This window comes from Athene noctua, chromosome 2 (assembly GCF_965140245.1).
Source record: "Athene noctua chromosome 2, bAthNoc1.hap1.1, whole genome shotgun sequence".
NCBI classification, from domain to species: domain Eukaryota; kingdom Metazoa; phylum Chordata; class Aves; order Strigiformes; family Strigidae; genus Athene; species Athene noctua.
The window spans coordinates 145,823,928-145,848,626 of record NC_134038.1 but is presented as its reverse complement, the minus strand read 5'-3'; the positions used below and the strand labels follow the sequence as shown (position 1 = coordinate 145,848,626).

Here is a 24,699-nt window from a genome sequence, read left to right as displayed (position 1 = left end):
AGGAGCAGTTGATACACCAGGAGGGTGCACTGCCGTCCAGAGGGACCTGGACAGGCTGGAGAAACAGGCTGACATGGGGATGACCCCATGCACCATTCCCCCTCAGGCTAACCAGCTGGAAAGCAACTTGGCAGAAAAACACCTGGTGATCCTGATGGACCACCTGTCCTTACAGCAAAGGCAGCCAAAAGCATCGTGGGCTTTTGGGAGGTGATCCTTCCCCTCTGCTCAGCACAGGTGAGACACAACTGCAGTGCTGGGTCCAGTTCTGGGCTCTCCAATACATGAGAAACATGGACATACTGGAGCAAGTCCACTGAAGGGCCACAAGTTGATGAAGGAACTGGAGCATCTGACATACAAGGAGAGGAGGAGAGCGCTGGGACTGTTCAGCCTGGAGAAGGCTCCAGAGGGTCTTATCAGTGTGTATAAATACCTGATGAGGAGAACGAAAAGAGGGAGCCAGACTCTTCTCAGTAGTGTCCAGTGGAAGGAATAAGAGGCAACGGGCACAAAATTAAATACAGGAAATGCCATTTAAATGAAAGGATCTTCTTACAGTGAGGTGACCAAGCACTAGTACAGGTTGCCCAGAGAGGCTGTGGAGTCTCCATCCTTGGAGACACTCATAACCCAGCCGGACATGGCCCCAAGCAACCTGCTCTAGCTGGCCCTAATCTGAGCGGCAGGCTGGACTAGGTGATCTCCAGAGGTGCCTTCCAGCCTTGGCCACTCTGTGGTGCTGCCTGGAGCATTTGGCTCTCAGGAGTGTGTTGCACCACTACAGAAGTAGGCTTCAAAACAAACACTCTACCAGCATTTCCTGGCTTTTCTTATCAGACTGCTAGTAACTCCAATCTTGCAAATCTAAATATTAAGCTTTTTAAATCCAAACGCTGGACCATTACATCTCTCAATTATTAAGATGAAGGGAGCATTTTAAAGGAAAGCATTCTGGCTTAATATGTTGGTCAATTTGCCCACTTAATAGTTTAGCAACAGAGAGAGATTTATTTTCCTTTCATGTTTGCAGCTACCATAATAAAACAGTAATTAGCAGTAAGTAGTCCCTGATCGGCTCAGTGGGGTATGTAATAAAAAGAGATGACTCCAAACAAGTACATAAAAATAAAATCTATACAAACGATATTCAAATAGATGGGGGTTAATCTTTGCCTCTCTTCATTTCTAAAAAAATTTAATTCCCTACAGGGCACACTATCTATTACTGCATCTAGGCCTGTTAAAATTATCCATAATCAAAACATCTAAAATAACTATTGTCACAAAGCTTTCATGGTTTAAAGGTTACCTGCAACAGATGATTGAATTGCAATGAGCTTATGTGAGGAGAAAGATCTTTTAATCATTTCAGTTTCTGTTTTGTTTTTCTGTGTGACAATATAATCTGTCTTTTCATGGTTGGTACACAGGAGTCTGTATCCAACACTCCTGGGGCCATGATCTCTGTTGTTGGAGGGAAAGGGAAGCGTATCTCTCTGTCACAGTATTAATTACAGGTCTGCAGCTATGTAACAAGGTTGAGTGAGTTTAGTTAGACTGTACTTCAGGTTCCCAATAATGCAGCAGTATTTAGTCTTCCCATATTCCACCCTGGATTACAACTACCTGAAAAAAAAATATCTCCAGAAGAAACTCACTGTATGATTTCCTCCAGATTCACAACCCTGCTGCCAGCTCTCTCCTGGAGGTGGAATTCTTAACATCAATTCCTTTTTGCATATAATTTGCAGAGAGTAATGTTGAAGTTTGTGTTCTGCTTTTTATTTTGCATGCAATCCAGATCCTCATTCATTGTACTGCTACTATTAATTATCACAAGCTAAGATGTTTGTAGGTATTTTTCCTGAACAGAAATTCCCATACTCTCTCTAGCTTGTATGCTTTTACATTTTCTGTTTGGTAATATTTTACTTTCAGGCCTATTATTCATTAATCTATTTTGGACTGCATTGTTCTGTATGAGCTCAGCTTCTGAGAGTCTTAATCAGTCTCCAACTGCATTTTTATTATCATTCTCTTTAACTTCCTATTCGGTAAAGGCAGCAAATGCAAAAATTATGCTGCTGCATATCAGCATTCAGACCATTTGTATAAATAGTGAGATTTTAGGGTACTGCTAAGCCTCGTGACAGCCCATGAGTACCTTTTTCCAGAATGAAGTTTACTTATAGTATAGCTATTTCATATGTCCTTTATTTAAATTTAATTACATTGCCTCCACTTAACATGGGGTGAAGGCTAAGACTCACATTTTCAAAAAGAAAAACGGTGAAAAGTCTTTTAATAAACTAACCAATCAATAGTGATGTCCAACTTCACTCACATCAGTGCTATGGACTGAGGCACTACTTGACCAACATGCTGACTGGTGCTGGAGGGAACAGCTGAAGCCCTTTACTTGTTCTTCGCAAGAGGCAACCTAAACCACCATCAGTATGTCAGCTTTAGGTATAATTTCATTTCCCTGTTCGCTTTCTTCCCCTTTCTCATCCTCAACACAAGACACAGATTTATTTCTTGCACATGTTTGGGGTTTTTTTTTTGGCTAAAAGATTCCTTGTCTTTCCAAGTTTGGCTAGTTCTAGTTTTCCATATTAGCAGAACAACCAGGGGTTTCAAGAGTCTTTTTCCTTTCTGTGTAACTATTTTTAAAATCCTCAATACTATACTTGAATATCTATCTCACTATTCTTGTCCAAAATTTCAGAACAAAACAGGTTATCACCTATCAATTCTATCCCTGTGCCACATGGAAAATATATAGGCCATGCTGTATGCATACTTCCCTGTTACCACTCCATGACATGGCTAATGAGGTAACACAGTATATGGAAATGAATAAAGCTGAAAAGAATATTAACTGTTGTCAGAAATCCTGTTAACTCCTATACTACTGTCCCCTGAATGTCATCTGTGTGGAATAATGTGCCTAAGTCTACGATATTTGAAACAACTTACGATGAGAAAAAAGCCAGAATCATAAATGGAACAAGTAATAAAGGGGAGCTCAGTCATAAACCTTGTACCATCACACAGTAAGTCATCAAGTCACAACTGTGGAGTCCTAAGTTGTTAGCCATCTCCCTTTTGAATAAAAGTTTCTGAGCAATTTCTGTGCCACATGCCTGTGAAAAATCTATTCTAATGAAGTAAAAACACAGAACGATCAATGTCTCCTCTTCTAGTCAAGAACAAAATCTTCTTTACCACACAAAGCATAGCTATTTATTTTTATTAAAATGAGTAAAAGAAGTTCCCTCTTTCTAAAAGAATTACTGATGTAAATGTTAGGGTGAATAAAGTTGTTACATATCAAACAAGCAATTCTCAAAGCTGAGAAAAGATCACAGTACACACCAAGGGTGTGTGACAGGTGCACCTGCCCAATGAAAACAGGGCTTCTTGGCTGCTGAGGTGTAGCAGCTCCTGACTGCCTTTGCTCTTGGGGCTTCACGGCAGTTGGGGCCAATGGGAGCCACTACTGACTACAGGTCAGATTTGGCCTGGGCATCGGTGGAGTCCCCTGGGGGAGACATGTGGAGATGGTCCCCTGGAGCAGCACGCTGAGGTCAAGGACTCTACCCTTGGGTCAGGATGCCGCCCACAGTAACTCCTCAAGGGAGGACGCTGCCCTGAGCAGCTCCTCGAGGTTCAGAGTCCTCACTTGCTAGGTGAGTGATAGAGTGTTTTGGTTTGTCCTTAAACCCTAGGAAGTTGTTCTGTTCTCCTCTCACAGACATTCAAACCCTGTAATTTGTGGAGGGCTAGTTAATTGTGTTGAGAATAAATCTTTAATTTTTGGTGGTTGCTTATTTGAGAGCCTCTGTAACAGGGTGGCAGTACAGAAAACCATTGTCAGTGCCATTTTTCACAACATGCACAGCATAAGTTAAACACTTGCAAAGCACAAAGTGGCATTAGTACCACCAAAGCCAAATGAATTTGTGAGTGCTATACGCCGTTTTTCAGTTTTCCACTCCTGAGCTGTTAACGGAACATAATTGAGATCAAACTCTGCCTCTGTTTTCTCTAAGTTTAGAGTAGGTGGCAAAATTCCATGGTAACAGGACAGTGCAGTAAAAGCTGCTTCAATAGCTCCTGCAGCCCCCAAGAGATGTCCTGTTGCTCCTTTTGTGGAGGAAACTGCAATATTACATGAGTGATCTTTAAAAAGTCTCTTGATCGCTTGATTCTCAGCAGCATCTCCTAGAGGTGTAGAAGTTGCATGTGCATTGACATATGTTATGTCTTCAGGTTTGATTCCAGAATCTTTTATTGCTGCAGACATACACCTAAGGAAAAAAAAAAAAAAAAGGCAGAATGCTGAATTTCCCATTGTATTTTTGTCACTAACACACATAGACAAACCAAAAGCAAAAGTACAGGTTGTTTTAAAATTGTTATCAAATGTGAAAATCTGCATGACATACTTTACCAGATGTAAATGACAAGAGATGGATTCATCTAACTAAACACACTAGCATCCATATTCAGCCACCCAAGAAAGACTGTAGTGGTGAGGCCCACTATAAAATCAGACTTGCAACTACAAATTCCACAGTTGGGAAAAATACAAAAAGAAAGAATGAAGATATAACAATGTCTACAGACTACATTAGCATATCAAAGACCCTTTCAATGCAAAATCTGGAAACATTTGAGAGAGAAATAACTACCTGAAATTATTACAAAAATTTAGGTTCCTTCTGTTTCTCTAGTGTAACATGCATTAATGTAACATTCAGTAAAATGGTCCAAGAAATCACCTTCCCATTCTAAGTGAAAGATTCCCTAGTTTTTACATTTTATTTCCCCTCACATTTACAGTATTATGGAATTAGGAATAAAAATTTCTCTACCGAGCAAAAATATTGGGATTTGAAAGAAAAATTTTGCAGTCATGCTCCTCATGAGCTTATTTTGCATGCTTTCCAGAGGTTAGAAGATGTCCCTGCCCCTGCAGTAGCAAGGAGATAGCACAAATTCTTACATATAAAATTAAATTGACTGAAAGTCACACTCTTTCCTCTGACATCATATGTTCCATTCCAACTCCTGATGACCTGTGGACTGTGCGCATCTCTATAAAACATGCTCTTTTATGAAAGTCACAGGAAGATGGAAACAACTCCATACTGTGATTTTCTCACAATTTTCCACAGAAGGAAGGGGATGAATCACACATCTGTCCTTGCACATACAGCTTAACGAACTATCTCTGAAAAAAGGACCACTCCTCTTCTGAAATTTATGAATAATAAGTAAATAAATATGAAGCTCAAAAAAAGATACCACAGGCTGCTGGACAAACTTAAATATCTCCAGTACAGCCTTCTATCCTGAGAAGCATCCAGCTTAGCTTAGGTTGGAGGCCATTGATGCTGGCAGGACACAGTAAGCCACATTAAGGCAAAAAAGATTACTGATCAACTGAGAGGGAAAGAGATACATTAATTTAGTTAAATACGTCAGCTGCAAGGAGCATATTTACTTAAGGAGATAACAGATTAATTGCGTAGGACACACTTTATATCCACATTTCAGAGTCTGGCTTTGCCTCTCCTATCCTGCAGGTTTATTTCAACATATGTATTAGTCTCCAACTGAAGCAGTTATTAGATGATGACAAAAAATATATTCCCCTGGAATTTTTTGACGTGGCAAATAAAATTCCTACAGAAAAGTAAGAGAAGCATATACATTTCAGATTTAATACATACAGCACACTGCAGTAACAAAATATTGGTTTGAAGACTGTATTAAAATGTATTCTCTCATCTCAGGGGTGGAAAGGCTCAACATTTTGAAGATACCAAGATTAACTTTCAACTACTTCCCACTGTAAATTCAATTTATATGCTATTGCAATCATAAAATATACAAAAATTGTGTTACAATATATTGCCGTATCATCTCAAGGGTAAACAAGTCTGAAAATCTGAGATAAGACACTTCTGGTTACTCAACTCGCACATAAGTCTGCAGAACAATTAAATATGAGTCCAACAGCATAGAGGGAAATCTGGTATATTACACTTCCTGAAAAATCTGTTAATCCAATAAAGATGCAAACACAGCTTTACGATATTATGCAGAAGTTTGATCTATTTGTGCAGTGATATACTGAAATTTTTTATTAGATATCCACATACATTCAGAATAATGCAGTCTAAATCTTTACTAAATAGTTCAATGTCAGCAATAGTATGCAGCCTACACAAAGCTCACAAACAGTACATATACTTACACATGTAATTTCACTGACAATTTAATTAGGTCAGTGATAAAGATAAAATTAATATAATCTACTTGTGAACTGGTTTTGATGAGATTACCAATGATGAAGCTTTAGCAACTCACTAAACAGTACTAAAGTATATTTCTGCTATGCTTCTCCACCAACATGCTTAGCTGCATCAGATTCTAGTATTTAAACATGGTTGCAGCACCAGCATATGATCCTATGAAAAGCCAAAGTCTTTTCTAAATAACAATAGCCACAATTAACACTAATTACATCTATTGTAATTATTCTAACAAACCAAATCCTCCAAGTACTCTACATCTTTCATCAATTGGCATTTATTCAGGAATGCTATTCCACTTTAAGACCACAACAAATGACATGACTTGCTTTTGCAGTGGGGTCTCTCTTCTTTATGGACAAAGTGTGAAGGAGAACCTGAAAAGGTTCCATCATACCACAAAAATCTAAAAGAGAGATTTCCATTGAGATTTAACGGTGTCAACAGCTGTAGGCACCAAACACAAAATGTTTTCACATAAAACTTTTGCAACTCTATGCAAAAAGACTGATTCAAGCAAGAACTGGCCTTCACCTTGTTATTAAAAAAAAACCCCAACACTAAACCGAGGGTGAAAACCTTACCAGAAGCTCTTTCATTTTCCAGATTAAGTTTTCAGGCTTTTGGAATATTACTTAAAGATTGAACAGCATTTCTCTAGGAAAAGCATACAATAACAGAAACATGCACCCACTGTAATTAACATAGGAAGTAACCATCATAATCAACATACAGTTCTTACCTGAATGCACCATCTCCCTCTGGATTAGGTGCTGTTATGTGGCAAGCATCACCAGACAGTCCATAACCTAAAACTTCTGCATAGATCCTAGCACCTCTTTGTACAGCATGTTCATACTCTTCCAAGACCAGCACAGCAGCACCCTCTCCCATTACAAACCCTTCTCTCTGTGAATCAAACGGTCGACACGCCATTTTAGGCCTTGAGTTAAAACTTGTGCTGAGGGCCCGAGCTCTTGCAAATCCAGCCAAGGACAAAGGACTAATGCAAGCCTCAGTCCCTCCAGCCAACATGACATCAGCATCACCAGCAGCAATAAATCTAAAGGAGTCTCCAACAGCATGCGCGCCTGTGGTACAAGCAGTTGACACAGCGTGATTCGGCCCTTTCAGTTGGTATTTAATGCTGATCTGGCCTGCTGCCATATTGACTAAAATCTTGGGGACAAAGAATGGGCTGACCTTGTTATAACCCTTTGTTTTAAATAAAGCAGCTGTATCAGAAATCTCTTCCAGCGGAACCATTCCCATCCCAATTGCCACACCAGCACTTAAACGATCCTGTTCAGACTGGGGAGACCAGCCAGAGTCCTTCATGGCTAGCTCTGCTGCACCGATGGCCATCACAGTGGCAGAACTCATGGATTTGATCTCTGACTTTGACACAAAGCTTTCTTCACTGAACTGACCCTCTTCGTTTCCCCTTGGCACACAAGCAGCCACTTTACATGGTACACCTGCATATTCTTCCCCATCTAGCGATGCAATCCCACTGTCTCCTTGGAGAAGGCGCTTCCACACAAACTGAGTCCCCACACCAAGAGGGGACACTAAGCCAATACCTGTAACAACTACTTTCCTTCGACATACAGGCAGTGACTTGCTGAAAGTTCTTCTGTGATTCAGTAACTGCAGATTTAAGTTCAGACTCCTGAGATGAAGATTTGCAATCTTTAACAGATCCCATGAGGACTGTGAGAACATGGTGGAAATCAATCACTTCAAGCACATTCCTGTAACAGGGAAAAAAAACCACACAATCAAAACAATAAAGCAGCCAATGTGAAAAATCTTTCAAGTACACTCAATTAATAACTTGTTTTGTACGTGAAAGCCTATTTTCAACCCTGCAGAAAGGGTTGTAGCTCCATGTCTGTAATCAGGAACAGTGTGTGTTATGGCAGACAGGGCATAGAAACACATTCACCTTGTGAATGCCTCTAGTGGGCTCTTCTGGCTTAAGCTGCTGCTGAGTATGACTTTGCACCACTGTGGACTGTGAGGTACTCTCTGGTTTTGCTGCAAAACTCCCTCCAGGGCTTTAACCACCAGCTGGCCGGAGGTATTAACGATGAGCATTAACAGCTTAATTCTTCTAAGGGAGAAAGTGTGTGTTCACCTGAAAGTGTATGTCCTACCATTATCACGTTAAGGATGTTGTCATCTCAACCTTTAAGTCTGGCAGAATGGTCTAAAAAACTCAGAACAGGAGTAAAGAAACTATTCCTTGTTCTGCCACCAAGGCAATTATATGTCTTGGACAAGGGTCCTCATCCTTCTACCTCCACCCACCCTTTATCAGCCCTGGGGTATTGAGACTGTCACGGAACGGTACCTCAAGTGTGTCTGAGCAAGACGGACCACAACACCACCTTCCTTGAAGGTAACACCGCCAGACCCCATGTATCGCCAGGCGTGTCAAGTGATGGCGGAAGGCCGCTGCTGAGCACAGGTCATACTTCAAGGCGGGATGAGATTGCCTCACCAAGCAGGGCCATAGCCCCTCTCTTGCCTTGTCATGGCCACTGTCATGGCAGGAGCTGGTCTGATCGCATGCACCTGGCATGCTGGGGCTGGGCAGAGGCTGCAGCACAGCTCTGTCAACATCTACAACACAGACTTCCAACCGGCCACCCGCTTTTCGCCTCACAAAAAGGGCACCGTGGCACGGCCAAGTCTTTGGTAAAATACAATGCGCTCTACAGGCACCATACGGGGACACCGGGCTAACGCACTCCTGCTAAAATACACGGACCTGCTCTTTCCTGTGGCAGCAGAAGTACACAGCAGCGTTATTAAAAAATAACAACTAAATATAGTGCTTACTAATGCAGGCAGGTTTTTTAAAAGAGGCTGCTTTAAATCCTGGCCCAAATTTGTCACTTTAATTTTTTTAAGCCAGTTAGCCTGGATTTTATAAAAAGAGGCAATACATATAATTGCAGAGGTCTTTAACGCAGTGCGTGCCTAACAGACACATACAGCTTTTAACAAAATGCCGTTAGCTGCAGTAAAATAATCAGGAGGCCTTGTCTGATCCAAGCGAAGCCACATTAACGTACTGTGCGCGCCGAAGAGGAAAACAAGCGGGGGGTCATTTCTCTCCGGGAACAAGAGCTATCGGACGTCACCGGGAGCTTAAAGGGCATTAACTGCTTTTAATGTTTAAACCAGGAGTCACAGCCTGACGCCACGGAACTCCCCTGCACCACGGCAGCTTCCCGCGGCAGCCCCGCCCGGCGCCGCCATTGCCGTCCCGCCCAGCTCCGCTAGGGGCAGCCTGTCCCGCCGCCCCACCGAGGCGGGGGAGCCCTCCCGCTCCCGGCAGGGGCCGGCGAGCCCCCGCCTCCCTCCGTCCCAGCCCTCAGCGGTACCTCCGCCGGCCGCGCTCCCCCCCGCTCCGCGGTGGTTGGCTCTGCCTCCCTCGCCCGTTCCGACGGCGCGGGACCGCACCACCCGAGGAGGCGGGGGGGGGGGCGGGCGGGCAGGCGACGGCTTGGTAGCCGATCTCCGATGTCACGATTGGTGAGGAGCCGAGACGGTGAATCGGTCACTCGGCGGTGGATTGCGCGTGCCTCGCGGCGCTGCCCGCTGCCGTGGGCTGCCGCGGCGCTGGCGGGAGGCGGCGGGGGCCGGGCGCGGCCTCGAGGTCGCCGGTGCAGGCGCGCTGGGGGCGCGGGAGCCTCAGCAGCCCTGAGAACTGCAAAGGGCGAGGAAATCACTTCCTCCCCCAAACCACGCATTTAAAACACGCAGAGTAAAAAACCTACAAACCCCCAAACGAACCCACGGTCTCAGTGGAACAATATGCAAGAGGGTAAGGTCGTGAGGGAAACCTTGTCGTTTCCCATCGGTTTCCTGAAAATACTGCGCGCGTACTGCAACACATTTCAGCGCCGGGATCGCAGAAACTGTCAAAACTGGTGGTGTACAGCACATAACTGTGTAATTGAAAGCCATCGCACACACAGGCATGAGGAGCTCCTCAAGATCTCGTAGTCTCTTTCAGGTCCATTTTATATTCCACGATAACAAATTCCTTTGCAGAGTTTTCCTGCCAACAGTTTGTTCCCTTGCTCTAGTCCCAATCCCCATCCAATCCCCCTTTTGCTATCTGCACCCCCCAGATCCCCATCCTTCACCAGCTCCCAACTTTGCTGTCACATTCCTGGCCGAGTGTGCCCAGGTGGCCAAGAAAGCCAATGGCATCCTGGCTTGTATCAGAAATAGCACGGCCAGCAGGGACAAGGAAGGGATCTTACCCCTGTACTCGGCACTGGTGAGGCCACACTTCCAATACTGTGTTTAGTTTTGGGCCCCTCACTACAAAAAAGACATTGAGGTGCTGGAGTGTGTCCAGAGAAGGGCAATGAAGCTGGTGCAGGGTCTGGAGTACATGTCATATGAGGTGCGGCTGAGGGAACTGGGGGTGTTTAGTCTGGAGGAAAGGAGGCTGAGGTTATTGCTCTTTACAATTACCTGAAATGAGGTTGTAGCAAGGTGGATGTTGGTTTCTTCTCCCAAGTAACAGGATGTTGCAGTAGAGACGGACATGACAACTTTTTTGCAGCAGAATAGCCATCTTTATTGCTCCCCCCATATCTTATATACTCTATCCTTTTATCCATACACCATTCTCATTGGTTACATAGTTGTTTGTCTATTACTTAAATTAAAATTGTATTACTTTGGTAGCAATTCTATGATTTTGAGGGCTGAATGAGTGACTTCTAAACTATGCTAGGAGGAATAATAACTGTTACCTCAGCAAAAGTGAATTACTTTGGGTTAAATCTCAGCTTTTGTAAAGGCTAGGCACCATCTTCTTAAAAAATCATAGAAGTTGCATGGAGTGACTGGCCTGTCGGGAGCAGACAGCAGAGCTGGCACATAATGTCAGCTAATAATCACAAGCCAGCCTGAACTATAAAGACCTCGTTTACCTGGAACTTTTAAAATCTTGCATTCTTAAGAAAGCAAAGCCCCACAGGCCTTTTTGTCCAAGAGTCTTCATTGCAGTTCTTTCACTAATAGCACAATCCAGACATCTAGAAAAAGCAGACAGAAACTAGGGTGGTTTTTTTCTCCATTTGGACAGACTTTGGGTAGAGCCGAACAAGGTGTCAAAGCGGGGGCAAGTAGCTACAGTAGCCTTCCCATGCTGGTAGCCTAGGTGAAGCTGAACGCGAGGCACCAACAGAGCGCGCAAGCAAACAAGGGTGGTGTAAAAGGGGTTTTTTATCCCTCTGTAACGTTCCCGCCTCCCGGGGGAGCTCCTGAGGGCCCCGGGGGAGCTCCTGAGGGCCCCGTGTCACCAGGAGACCCTACTGCACAGGCGGATCAGGATACCGATTGCGACGCCGTTAGAATCGACAGGATAAGGTAGTTTAGCAGCTCCTGTAACATCTCCGGCTTCAGACGGGGCAGCACGGCCGCTGCCCGCCGGAAGAGCGTGGCCCGGGGCAGGACACGGCCGCGGAGCCGCCGCCTCGCCCCGTAGCCGCCGTGCGCCTTTAAGGCCCCCCCATGCGGGCTGCGGGGTCTGAGGGCAGTGGCCTCGCTGTTCCGAGCGCGCATGCGTGCTGCCGCGCCGTCCTGCTGCAGCGCCGGGCGATGGCGGCCCTGCCCGCCTGGGGCGAGCGGCGCCATGGCGGCTGCCCTGGGCCTCTTCCTCGCCGAGCTCTCCTGCCCTGAGCGAGCTTCGCCAGAGCGGGCCGGAGATCTTCTTGGAGACTTCGCGGCTGCTCCTCACCTACGCGGGCGGCGTTCTCCGGTGAGCGGGGCTGGGCGGGAGGTGCCCTGGGCAGCCGCCCTGCCGCGGCCGGGTCGGGTTCGATGGCCAGCGGCTGGGGCGGCAGGCGTTGTCGCAGGGTGACAGGCCGTCGCGGTCGGTCCCCGCCTGTCAGGAGCCTGCCGCTTCAGCCCCCGGGGCGCCCGCCCCTCTCGTGGGGGGCGGCTAGTGGGGCTGTTGGCCCCGCAAGCGGCCCTGGAGGCAGAGGCGGGGGGTGCCCCTCACCCGCCCCGGGCGGTGGGGTCGGGGTGCGAGGGGCTCGGCCGTCCCGGCCGTGGCTCGCTGGTCGCGAACGTGCGTGGTGCCGAAGGCGCCTGTGGGCTCCCGGGCGGAGGTCGAGCGGCGGCGGCCTGACAGGTCAAGCGCTGACTAGCGTGTCTTGTAATAAAACAGAGTCTGGCCGTGAGTTTAGTAATTCCTGCTAGGTTACTAATGCTTGTTCAGAAACAGTTTATTACAAAACACCCGCAGCAGTTTATTTCTGGGCTTACAGACTGACCATCTCAGAGATGAGCCTTGGATTCAGTTTTGTTATGCAATATCAAAGTTCAAAAGCATCTTGCTTCTTTGTCATTATTTAAATATTTTAAAATTTTCTTATTAGATTAGTTCTCACATAAGTGTAGCAACTTCGATTTATATTTCTTTATTGTTGGTTGGTTTGTTTTGATGGCTTCTTTTTTATGTTAAACATAAAAGCCTGCATCGGCCCTGATTCTGCAAGCATTTAAGCACCTAAAAATTGGTGGATATATAACAAGTAATGCTGAAATAGTAACTTGCTTTTTTTGTTGCCTTTCTCTTCTGGCTCAGGTTGATATCAAGAGTTATAGTTGAATTTTTGTGAGGTGGCTCTGTAGGACATATATGTGCACCAGTATGTATGATTGACCTTGATTGTCTTCAAGCAGCTCAAGATGTATGAGCTGCCCCTCCTTGTCTATATCTGGTTTGTCAACCACTTGCAAAAACTGTACTGCGTGACAGAGAACAGTGGGTGACGCCTTTTAAAGAAAGAAGTGAGAGAAGAAGGCTTAGGAGAGTTGAAAGGGGAAAGGAGTAGTCCTTCAAGAAGCAAGGAGACCACAGCAGTTCTACCCATGTACCAGACCAGGAAGTTTAGCATAACTTCTGTTAGTGGCCTAAAACCATCCAGCGTCAAGAATGCTACCAGGTGGAAGGGGACATGAAGTTGTCTTTAAGCATCACTGCAGACTAAGCCCTGCTGGCTAGGACTACAAAATATACATTTATGAACTTGAGTTGCATACTAAAATTTAGAACTAGTTTGTAAGTCTCAAAGTTAAATCCAGAAGGACAAAGCTCCACATAGATTTCACGTTCTGCGTCTAAGGTGTGAATGAAGCTAAACTTTTAAAAAAATCTCTTATGAATTACTAATGCTGCTTAGTGCAGTTACCCAATTTTTAAATGTTTACTTAATTTACAAACATAATTCAAGCTTTTGATTTCTTCAGGAATCTTTATGAAGAAAAATATAGGTTAATTCAGACTGGAAATCCAGCATTTTCCACGAGGCTGTTGCCTGTCAGAGGAGCAGTTGAATGTTTATTTGAGATGGGATTTCAAGAGGTGAGTATAACTTAATTTATGGTGCCTTCATCAGTTTGCACACTAAAATTTAAAATTGGATTTTTTTTCCTGCTTTCCCAGTTGCAAGGCACTACATCTTAAGCCGGTTGCTATTCTCTTTTAATCCCTGTTTGCAAATACCTGCAGTTAACCAATAGAAAATTTAGATGAGGCTACTTCAGAAATCTGGTGGAGCTAGAGCTAACCTGGTCTGTGAGAAGATTGTTTTTCTGCCATTCAGGTACACTACTGGTTTGCTTAGTGGTCAGATGGATATCTTTGCTGGCACAAATGGTGGGTAATGGGGTTAAAACCCTTTCTTTTAGTTGCAGCCCACTGTTAGGTGGACATTGGACTGCACCATCAGACAGTTTCCATATTCTAAATCTGTGTTGAAAATGTCATTTGGAAGGGGGCGGGGGGGAAAATCCTGTTCTTCTAGTGACAGTAAGAACAAGCAGCAGGGCTTGTGTGGCCCCCTAGGGAGTTAGATGAGGGAAGCTGATCAGATTAAAAATTAATTCCTCCTGCCCACTCCCCCCCCCCCCCCCCCCCCCCCCCCCCCCTTAAAAAAAAAAGATAAATACTTTTCAGCCAATTCACAGTGTAGCTGCACAAGTACTAGTGTTGTCACGATGGCAGTGGAGGGCAACTGGCTATTGAAGTAGTGGGAGGGTGGGACTCTTTACCAGTAGTTAAAACAGTTATGAAACTGTATCCTAAAATAGTCTTGAGTGGATCTTCATTCTGTTGCAGTCAAAAAGATGTATTTCAAAGATTGTTTTGTGTCCTGAAATGGTCCTTGTCTTGGTGGAATTTAAGCCAAAGCTTGTTAAGCTAGAAGCAGCCTTCATAATTACAGGAGAGCTGGGGTGGAAACCCAGCTCTTGTTTAATCGTGCAAAGCTCTTGCTCTAGCATTGCTTTAATTTGTCTATTTGATGCCACGCTTTTATATGCATGCATACATACATTATGATATTTAGGTCCAGCTGGCATGAGACCTCTGCTTTCTCTTCAGGTAAACTTAATTAGTGTAATTGTCCTAATTAAAAAAATAGTATGCTGAAAGAAATGGTGACAGCAGAGGGAGAAATGGTCTGTGGAGTTATTCTCATGCTGGTGCTTAGGAGATGACTTTTAATGATGTGTTTTAGCCAAGAGCTAGTCAGTGTAGCTAGCAAAGCACTCAAGTGGTAATAACATAGTCATTTTAATCATGTTGTGAAGTGCTACTCGCACTTCTGTCAGACCTTTAAGATCACATTGGTTCTGTCTTACGGTTATTGTGTCAGTTGTGGTTGGAGCTCCCAAGCTTCTCCAACTGTGATAACTAAAATTGTTTCTTCTTTTGTCTCTCTTGGTAAGCCAACTTTTTCAATTAAAAAATTAGGACTCTTCTGCTGGATTGATACATTCCATTTAGTTTTGTGGTGATTGTACATGTTAAAGTAAAGCACTGTGTCTGCAATGATAGGTCACCTAAGGTAACTGTGGATAAACAAATTACTCAGTTTAATAAAGTGCTGCAGTGGTAGAAACTGAAACTTTCACAGTATGAATGCTTCAGAATATTAATGTTTTTAGTAACCTTTTTCTTTAGGTTAAGTACACTGGTATTTGCTTCTGTTGTAATTACTAACCTTTTGTTATGCTACCAGTAATCATGTTACAATTGGAAATAGGAACCCAGAAATCAAGCTGGGTATGGATCTAAATAAGAATGATCTTTCCCATCTGAAAACTCATAAAACCTAAAAGATATTGGTATAGAAGAGAATTCCTGGCAGATGTCATTCTAGGGGCTTCTTCCTCAAACTTTGGGTATCCTCTGTTGCCTAGCATTTCACTGCTGTCCTGTGAGAACTGAGTATTTCTTGTTCGTTTCTGTTGTTGCTGCTTTCTCTGACAAACCCTAATTGCGTTGTCCATGTGTGGCTCTGCAAAATAAGTTATTAACAAAAACATGTTGCTATGAGCCCCTTTTCTCTAGATAGTTCTTGATCTAATAGCTTCTGCTGTAAACTGCCTAATCTGAAGGCTGAATCCTGCCAAGCCTTAGTGTGCTAACTTCCAGTAAACAGTATAGCTGTTAGAAATAGATAGAAACCGCTGACTAACTTAGATCTGTATTAACTGCTGAATTAATTTGTCTGAATTTTAGGGAGAAACTCACCTGGTTTTACCTAAGGAAGCTTTGATTGAGCAGCTACGTGGAATCAGAGCCTTAATTGCTGGAGAGAGGAGTAGAAGACTGAGTAAGTCAAATCAAATCCATAGACCATCATCCTCTGAAACTGTGACCAGCACTCAGACAGTTGCACACAGCCTTCAAGACCTGCTGATTCTGTTCTTGCCCCTGCCCATCAGCAACCAGAAACATCACTTGTGCAATCTCTTGAAATGGTAATTATAACGTGAAAGCTTTGTAGATGTACTAATCTTGAATATAAAGATTAAAGAGGAGTTAACAGTTGGGACAGGTTGCTCAGAGAGGCTGTGTAGTCTCCAAATGTGGGTGTTTTCAAGACCTGACTGGATAAAGCCCAGAGCAATTTGGTCAGACCGGATAGCTAACCCTGAAGTTTTTGAGTGTTTTCTTTGGTCTCCATGCAACTTCGACATGAAACATGCCATAAATAGAATATTAGCAAAAGATTTTGTTGAAGATGTCCATAAATGTTTTTCCCATGAATTGGGATGTTGTGAAAAAAAGGCTGATTTGTATTGGAAGGAACAACAAGGTGGGGGAACAAAGTGGGGGAGGGAAGCTAAGACTAGAGCTATATACTGTCTTTGGTATTTGAGAGCCACCAAAAGAACAGGAGCACAACTGTAATGTTTTATCATTCTAGGTGTCTCAGTTTATGCATTATGACCTCCATGTGTAGTCTGAGAGGGCTTTTTTTCACATGTGATTGTTGTGAGACACCGGAATTTAGCCAGGCAAGGACAAATCTATAGTTATTTAAGCTGTGTTTCCCTTGTCGAAGAGGTTGAGATGAAGTACCCTGTCAAGAGAGAGATGGAGTCCTTTCATCTGATGTTACCTGGTCTGATGGAAGAACACTCTTTAACACCTCATGCCAACTTTGAAAAATTAAGTTATGCCTTTTGATAAAAGGTTTCAAGGATGCTTTGGTTTAACTTTCTAAAGAGTTTTTCCCCCTAGAACCAGTGTCAGTCACTTCAGTCTTAAAGCTGATGTAAGATGAATCCTCTCAAAAGCTCATAAATCCTTAAACAGAGTTTGTCTCAAACGATATTATCAGTATATTGTTGGATGCTGAACTATGACATACTATTGCTTCCCAATACCTGCTCAAGATTAGTGGAAAAGAAATGGCAAAGCATAGATTGAAGTAATGGCTTTTGGGGAGAGAGAGCACTCAGTGACCCATATCACCCATAATGCCATTTGGTAAAGGAACTTTTCAGGCACTTGAATATTGAGCCATTTAATCTAACTGTGTTAGCACGCCAGTAGTTGCCTTTAAAATATACTGTCTGGGTTTATTTGAATTTTTGGTTAGGTTGGGGTTTTTTTGTGTTTGCTTCTTGGGTTTTACTGTTTCAGCCACTTCTGCAATGGTGGTTGGAAGTGCTTATAGAACTTCTAGAGTGATGCTGCAGCGCTGGAAGCTTTAAAAGTTATGTTGGTCTTTCAGTGAGAAAAATGTTGCATATTTCAAGTTGATTCTTGATGTATTTTGAGGTTAATCCCTATTATTTCCAGTTATTCTACTCTGCTTTATGCTAGCCATTGGAGTTGTGGATCCGTTTTCTCTGCAACTGTTAATTTCTCTATGTTCCTTGGGATTCAACATGGGTGGTGGGACCAAACTTATTTAGACATTGCTAATGCAATATTGGCACTCTGTTATTGAAATGCTGTATTTCAGCTGATCTCTTCAGGGACTTATAGGACTCTGAGCCATTGAATTTGGTGTCTCTGGTCTGGGTTGACTGGAAGGAAGTCCGTTAATACATGTAATATGGACATATATTCTGACTATGACTTGGCGGGTTTGCTTGCACAGCAGTAGGTATGTTGTTTTTCACTGAGTATACTGCAGAAGTGTAGTTGTATTATTGTATGTGTTGCTGTCGCATGTCAGACAGTGTTTTTTGTAGTGCGGCTATTTTTATTTCTTGCATATGCATTACACCTGTGATTCATGGAAGTCCTAGTAAACACAGGAAGTGGATTATTTGAGACAGCACAGAAACATTCTTATATGACAGTATTTTGAGGATCTAACCCATCATTATTTTGCCTCATCTGTGGCTCTTCTGTGTTTCTTATTGTAAGGTATTCTTGAGACTTGGAGAAGGGAAAGCTCTGGCTAGGTATTATTCTGGTGGATGGATTCTGATCTCTTACTGGATGCTGTAGAGATTATTATAGGAGGAAAGAGGTATCCATACTTAGTTTTGCAGTGAGGTTCACCACACGTCTAGATGTTTGCATAAGACTTTATTGGTATACAGTGGTTTCCATGAAACCAGTTAAGCATCACTGAAACATTGATGGTTTTTGCTGGTGGGAAAGTCTGAATTGTCAAATAATCTGAGAGACTTTCTGCTGTGCTGAACAATATCTCTGAGTGCTTTCAAGAAGGTGAGAGAACATGAAGATCTATAATAATCCACTGGCAGCCCCTAACCTTCCTTACTTCTGTTCTTTCAACTTGTGTTAAAGTGAATCAAAACACAATTGGGTTTATGATGTTTAACTAGTTACGTACAGCTGATGAGCTGCAGTAAGAGTGAAACCAGTTCTGTTCTCTTTCAGCAGTTACGTAAAGTAAGGACTGGTCTTGTAGTCATGTCCAGCATCAAAATGATCACTCCTAATTTAAATACTCCTTTGAAAGCAATTATCTTCTGTGTAGTTTTCACACCTATATCTTATGTTACATTTGCAGCTAGCATCTCAGGAAAGTGTGGGATTTTTGATGAAACAAAGATGGTAGTTAACAGGGCTAAAGCAGTAGAGAAAGGGTAATTTAGCAGTACCCAGGCTTTCTTTACCTGCACACCCCCCAAATATGCCAGACTCTTAATTTTAAAATCCCATTTCACTTCGTGTTGTCTCCCTTTTAAATGGGAGTAAATAGTTTGCTCAGCTGCTAACACCACTATTAATAACTTCAGCTATTTATTTTAGTAGATATGCATGTACCTTATTGGTTTGAATATGTAGTTGCTTCTAATGCTTGGGATAAGTGACTGAAGAAGCCTAGTTCTTACATTTCATTTCTAGTGAAATACTGTTCAGTATATGGTCACAGGGCTATCCAAATCTGGGCCAGAGTTGATCTGTGAGAGAAGGAAAGTAGAAATAGACAAGCAGCATTCATGAATAAGGAATAGAAAAGCAGCCTTCTTCAATAATAGTTCTGTGAACTGGTGCAGCCGTGTCCAGGAAATGGGATGAATTACAGGGGTTTTTTTTGTGGACTTGAGGTGAAAGGTGTCCAAAAGAAATGGGAGTGGGGGTGTGGAGCAAGTAAAAAACTTTGCTGTCAGAGCTGTCTTTTCTCCCTGAATCAGTACACTTTTCACTCAAGACACCATTCAGAATACTTGAAGATTACAAGGCTGGCTTTACAGTTTGGGGGGTGGTGTCTGTGATATTTATGGATATCTTTAAATATTTTGCCTGTAAAGAAATATATAACTGAGTACAGAACTGTGATTCACTTAAAATAAGACAGCTTGGTTCTTTTAGTTTAAGGTGGAGGTTCATAAACCATCTATTGACTGAAAATCCTTTTGCAGGCTGCAAATATCTTGAAAACACTTCAAACAAAATTTGAGCATCTTGTACTGATGTATGAGAATCCTTCTATTCAGCAGAAAGCACTAGCTTCAATTCCTCTCCAGCAATTGAAAGGAAAGGCTCAGAAAAAGCTAGCACAGGCTACAGGACTGGACAAAGGTAATGCTACCAAGTTATCATGTGTATGAAATGATAAATATTACTTCAAACATCTGGATGATGCATATATCTACTGTGCTTTAGGTGTGTGGATTTGGTCACATGTCTGCAGGTTCCAAATGTATCTAAATTAGAATTATCTTCTTCCTAATTTTCAAATTTTCCACTCTACTCTCTCCTAATTTCTGTTTTTTTTAATTTCATTTTTGTCATTCATCCTTTACTGCTTTCATGTAGAAATTTTGAACTCTTAATTTCTGAATTAGTAGTAAACAGTGCTGCGAGAAACAAATGGGCTGAGCATGTACTGTTACATTCTTTGAACCTAGAGTGAAGTAGCTACAACAAGAAGATGGGAGCTTCTTGCTTGAATAGTCATTGTTTTGAAATTGTCAGAGTGCAGTTTTCCTGTATGTACTACAATTCCAAATTCAGAATAAAATTTAAAAATGCTGCTTCTCTTTTTAAAGTGATATTATTGGTGAGATTTTTGCATGCTATCTTTCCAAGATACAATCCAATATGAAGAATCACCTTTCTTGCTCATGCTTAAATGAATAGGGTTGTTCACGTGCCATCTTCTTGGAGCTAGAAGTGAAATATAGGTTAAAATTTATATTTTCTTCATAAATGCAAAATTGTTTTGAATGTACAAAGCCTTTGTCAGTTTAAAATGACATTTCTGATTTCAAGTAAAAGTTTTGGATTTGTTTCAGCAATATAGTGAAATTTTACTTGTATGAGAGAAAAAAAACAAAACACTTCCAAGACCATATTTAAACAAAAAAAAAAAATCATTTTCATTGAGTGTTTGATAGAAGACTCTATTTGAAGCAATTCTCCTAACTTGGTGGCCGTGCTGTTGATTTGCAAACCAAAACCAAGCTCTTTGTCATTATTTTTATAAATGACTTTGTGGTGTCTCATACAAGCAGACACTAACATGTAATTGTACCATTGGCATTAGAGAACTTTTTGACACTGGATTTTCTTAGTGATTTTTCTCTTTTTATGAAGCTATACTAGGAAGTAGGAAATCACATAAACAGGTACAAAGCCTTCTCATTCAGCAATGTAGAACAATGCAACAGGGAAAAGAGGCTTAGCGGTAATACATGAAAACTCTTTAAATTCCTTTAAAAAGGAGAATAAAGACAAGTATACCTCTTAGACTCTGCTCTAATTCTGCTGTCCACATTATTAAAAAGGAGAAGGAAGGATGAGGGTGATGTTTCCAGGTGCTTCTTCCCAAACCATCAAGCTGAACTATTCAAAATGGTTTTCAGACCTCAATTTAGGTACAAATGAAGGGATGGAACTGCACTGTTTTGGATTGTGACACTTTGAAAGCATTTTTAAAGAGCTTTATAGAAGCATTCCTTTGGGAATGGACTGTGTATAAGATGTATGGGTAATTGGCCCTTTCAGCTGATTTGGTTTATCTGTATTGCTGCATTGTGTCACCTGTGAGAATAACTGCTTAGTGCTAGGAGACACATGTTTCTAGGACTTCCCATAACAGGCATTTTTGGCTCATAAAGGCTAGGAAGATTATGGTCATTTGATCGGAAGTACAGAGGGTTTTTTTACTGTTTCCCTTTACCACTTTCCATTACAAAGATGGATTGTGCAGACAAAAATAGCTGCCAGTCACAGCCAACTGGTTTTTGTTCAAGTAAATCACATTTGTCATTCTTTCCATGTGATGTTTTCATGAAGGATTGATTTTTGCATCCAAGAGAAGAATATTCATATGATAGCAGTCATATTTTCATAGGTAGTTTCTGCTTTTTATGTTGTTACCCAGGAAGAGAGAATATGGCCTGTGCTTGAAATCTTCTCATTCAGTTTTTAGTAGTAAGTTTGAATATACAAGCACATCCATTTGCTAACACCTTGTCTGAGTGTTTCAGCACAAATATTTTTCACACATAATAAGTTAAAATAGAAATTTGGCAATAAAAAAATCAAGTTTTCTTGCTCTGATTAACAGATCTTTTCTCATGTGCTTCATAGTCTTGGCAATATGTGTTTAATAGAGGGCTCCCTTCCCTCCCCCCCAGAGTCTTGTACCAAAGAATGCTTCAGAGGCAGGGCATGAATTGAGCTTAAATAAATAAAACATGTTTTATCTAGTTTTTCTTCACCATCCTCAAAAGGAGCTAGTGCACAAAACTTTATAAAAATGCTGCTTAAAAGAAGTTGCACTAAATTTATGTCTTCATTAGTCAGATCTGTCTTCACTGTGACTACAGGCAAACTGTAGTACATAAAATAAGAAGGTATTAATATCTGATTGCAGTGTGGCCTAGATGATGGAGTAAATAGGAGGATTTATCTGATAGATTATGAATCTGAGAAGGAGGAGTATCTCTCAGCATTGTAGTAGAATATATATTTAAAGACCCTAAGGAATTAGAAGGGATGGATCTCTTTTGGAAGACTGGATTTTTAAATTTATTAATTACGTAGAGTGGGGTTATTAGCAGGTGGCGGAATAGTGGCAGTGTGTGAGTAGATTCTAACACCTGTTGTGAACGCAGGAAAACAAGAGTCTGATCTAGTGTGGTGAAATTGGCTAGAGTAGAAAAATAAAGACATCCTCTGTCTAGCTTGGGTAAACTGACAAAGGTGTGTGTGTGCTGAATTTATAAACAAACTCAACTTGCTCACATGGTGTATGTATATGTTCTACAATAATTAAGCTGTGTTTATACAAAGTCTGTTCATATACCTGGTTGTCTAGATTGCTGTCAGTGTCTAGTTCTTTGAGATTACTAGTATAATAGTATAATAGCTAAGAATAGGAAAAGAATATTTATAGAATCATTTAGGTTTGAAAAGACCTTTAAGATCATCAAGTCCACCTGTTAACCTAACACGGCCGAGTCCACCACTGAACCATGTCCCTAAGTGCGATGTCTACATGTCTCTTAAATACCTCCAGGTATGGTGATTCAACCACTTCCCCGGGCAGCCTGTTCCAATGCTTGAAAACCCTTTCAGTGAATAAATTTTTCCTAATATCCAATCTGAACCTCCTTGCACAAGGTGCAACTAGAAGCCATTTCCTTTTGTCTTGTTACTTGGGAGAAGAGACCAACACCCACCTTGCTACAACCTCCTTTCAGGGAGCTGTAGAGGGTGATGAGGTCTCCCCTCAGCCTCCTCTTCTCCACACTAAACACCCCCAGTTCCCTCAGCCGCTCCCCGTACGACCTGTGCTCCAGACCCTGCACCAGCTGCGTTGCCCTTCTCTGGACACACTCGAGTCATTCAATGTCATTTTTGTAGTGAGGGGCCCAAAACTGAACACAGGAATCGAGGGGCGGCCTCACCAGTGCCCAGTACAGGGGTCAGATCCCTTCCCTGTCCCTGCTGGCCACGCTATTGCTGACACAAGCCAGGATGCCATTGGCCTTCTTGGCCACCTGGGCACGCTGCTGGCTCCTGTTCAGCTGGCTGTCAGTCAGCACCCCCAGGTCCCTCTCTGACTGGCAGCTCTCCAGCCACTCCTCCCCAAGCCTGTAGCGCTGCTGGGGGTTGTTGTGGCCCAAGGGCAGCCCCCAGCATTTGGCCTTATTGAAACTCCTCCAGTTGGCCTCAGCCCATGGCTCCAGCCTGTCCAGGTCTCTCTGCAGAGCCTCCCTGCCCTCGAGCAGATCAACACTCCCACCCAACCTGGTGTCATCTGCAAACTGACTGAGGGTGCACTTGATCCCCTCATCTAGATCATCAATAAAGATGTTAAACAGGAGTGGCCCCAAAACCGAGCCCTGGGGGACCCCACTTGTGACCGGCTGCCAACTGGATTTAACTTGGTTCACCACCACCCTTTGGGCCCGGCCATCCAGCCAGTTTTTTACCCAGCAAAGCGTGTGCCCATCCAAGCCACAAGCAGTCAGTTTTGCCAGGAAAATGCTGTGAGAAATGGCGTGTCAAAGGCCTTGCTAAAGTCAAGGTAAACAACATCCACAGCCTTTCCCTCATCTAATAAGCCGGTCGCCCTGTCATAGAAGGACATCAGGTTTGTCAAGCAGGACCTGCCTTTCATAAACCCATGCTGACTGGGCCTGAGCATCTGGTTGTCCTGCATGTGCTGTGTGATGGCACTCAAGGTGATCTGTTCCATAATCTTCCTTGGCACCATGGTTAGACTGACAGGCCTATAGTTCCTCAGATCCTCCTGGCCTTTCTTGTAGATGGGTGTCACATTTGCTAATCTCCAGTCAACTGGGACCTCCCTTATTAGCTAGGACTGTTGATAAATGATGGAAAGTATCTTGGTGAGCAGTTCTGCCAGCTCTCTCAGTACCCTTGCATGAATCACATCTGGCCCCATAGACTTGTGTGTGTCTAAGTGGTGTAGTAGGTTGCTAACCATTTCCCCTTGGATTATGGGGACTTCATTTTGCTCTCTGTCTTCCAGCTCAGGGGGCTAGATACCTGGAGTACAACTGGTCTTACTATTAAAGACTAAGGCAAAGAAAGCATTAGGTTCCTCAGCCTTTTCCTCCTTCTTTATTGCTATGTTTCCCCTGTGTCCAATAAAGGATGGAGATTTTCCTTAGCCCTCCCTTTTGTTACTAATGTATTTATAGAAACTTACTAAAATTGTTTTTTATGGCAGTAGCAAGACTTAAATTCTAGTTGGGCTTTGGCCCTTCTAATTTTCTCCCTGAATAACCTCACAACATCCTTGTAGTTCTCATTGAGTTGCCCACCCCTTCTTCCAAAGGTCATAAACTGTCCTTTTTTTCCTGAGTTCCAGCCAAAGTTCTCTCTTTGGCTAGACTGGTGGTCTTCCCCACTGGCTTGTCTTTCAGCACCTGGGGATGGCCTGCTCCTGCACTTCTAAGATTTCCTTCCTGAAGAATGTCCAGCCTTCCTGGACTCCTTTGCCCTTCAAGACTGCCTTCCAAGGGACTCTGTTAACCAGTCTCCTAAACAGGCCAGTCTGCCCTCCAGAAGTCCAAGGTAGTTGTTCTGCTACCCTTCCTCCTCCTCCAGGAATTGAAAACT

The 24,699-nt window shown here is 42.8% G+C and overlaps 2 protein-coding genes across 5 annotated transcripts in view; one reads left to right on the top strand and one right to left on the bottom strand.

Moving 5' to 3' along the window:
• Nucleotides 1–989: 989 nt before the first annotated feature.
• Nucleotides 990–9,823, bottom strand: OXSM (3-oxoacyl-ACP synthase, mitochondrial). 4 transcript variants are annotated; one of them, XM_074900547.1, is made up of 3 exons: nucleotides 9,725–9,823; nucleotides 7,072–8,083; nucleotides 990–4,316 (listed from the first exon to the last, which is right to left on the bottom strand). In XM_074900547.1, exons 2-3 carry the CDS (start codon nucleotides 8,052–8,054, stop codon nucleotides 3,914–3,916), a joined length of 1,386 nt encoding a protein of 461 aa, XP_074756648.1. In that variant the 5' UTR covers nucleotides 8,055–8,083; nucleotides 9,725–9,823; the 3' UTR covers nucleotides 990–3,913. The 4 variants fall into 4 exon arrangements, with proteins under 4 accessions (XP_074756648.1, XP_074756650.1, XP_074756649.1 ...); XM_074900549.1 differs by lacking the exon at nucleotides 9,725–9,823 and adding an exon at nucleotides 9,413–9,511; XM_074900548.1 differs by lacking the exon at nucleotides 9,725–9,823 and adding an exon at nucleotides 8,686–8,808.
• A 2,174-nt stretch (nucleotides 9,824–11,997) lies between these two features.
• NGLY1 (N-glycanase 1) overlaps nucleotides 11,998–24,699 on the top strand; it is a 29,664-nt gene continuing 16,962 nt past the window's right edge. The window contains 6 exon segments of the mRNA XM_074900546.1: nucleotides 11,998–12,014; nucleotides 12,016–12,123; nucleotides 13,620–13,734; nucleotides 15,898–16,060; nucleotides 16,063–16,139; nucleotides 19,518–19,677. Of these exon segments, the coding sequence (XP_074756647.1) occupies nucleotides 11,998–12,014; nucleotides 12,016–12,123; nucleotides 13,620–13,734; nucleotides 15,898–16,060; nucleotides 16,063–16,139; nucleotides 19,518–19,677 (640 nt within the window).

Coding starts and splice junctions, on each gene's coding strand:
- OXSM (XM_074900547.1), bottom strand. CDS start 8,054: ATGTTCTCACAGTCCTCATGGGATCTGTTAAAGATTGCAAATCTTCAT. Junction 4,317..7,071: donor GAGGGAGATGGTGCATTCAG/GTAAGAACTGTA, acceptor TTTTTTCCTTAG/GTGTATGTCTGCAGCAATAA.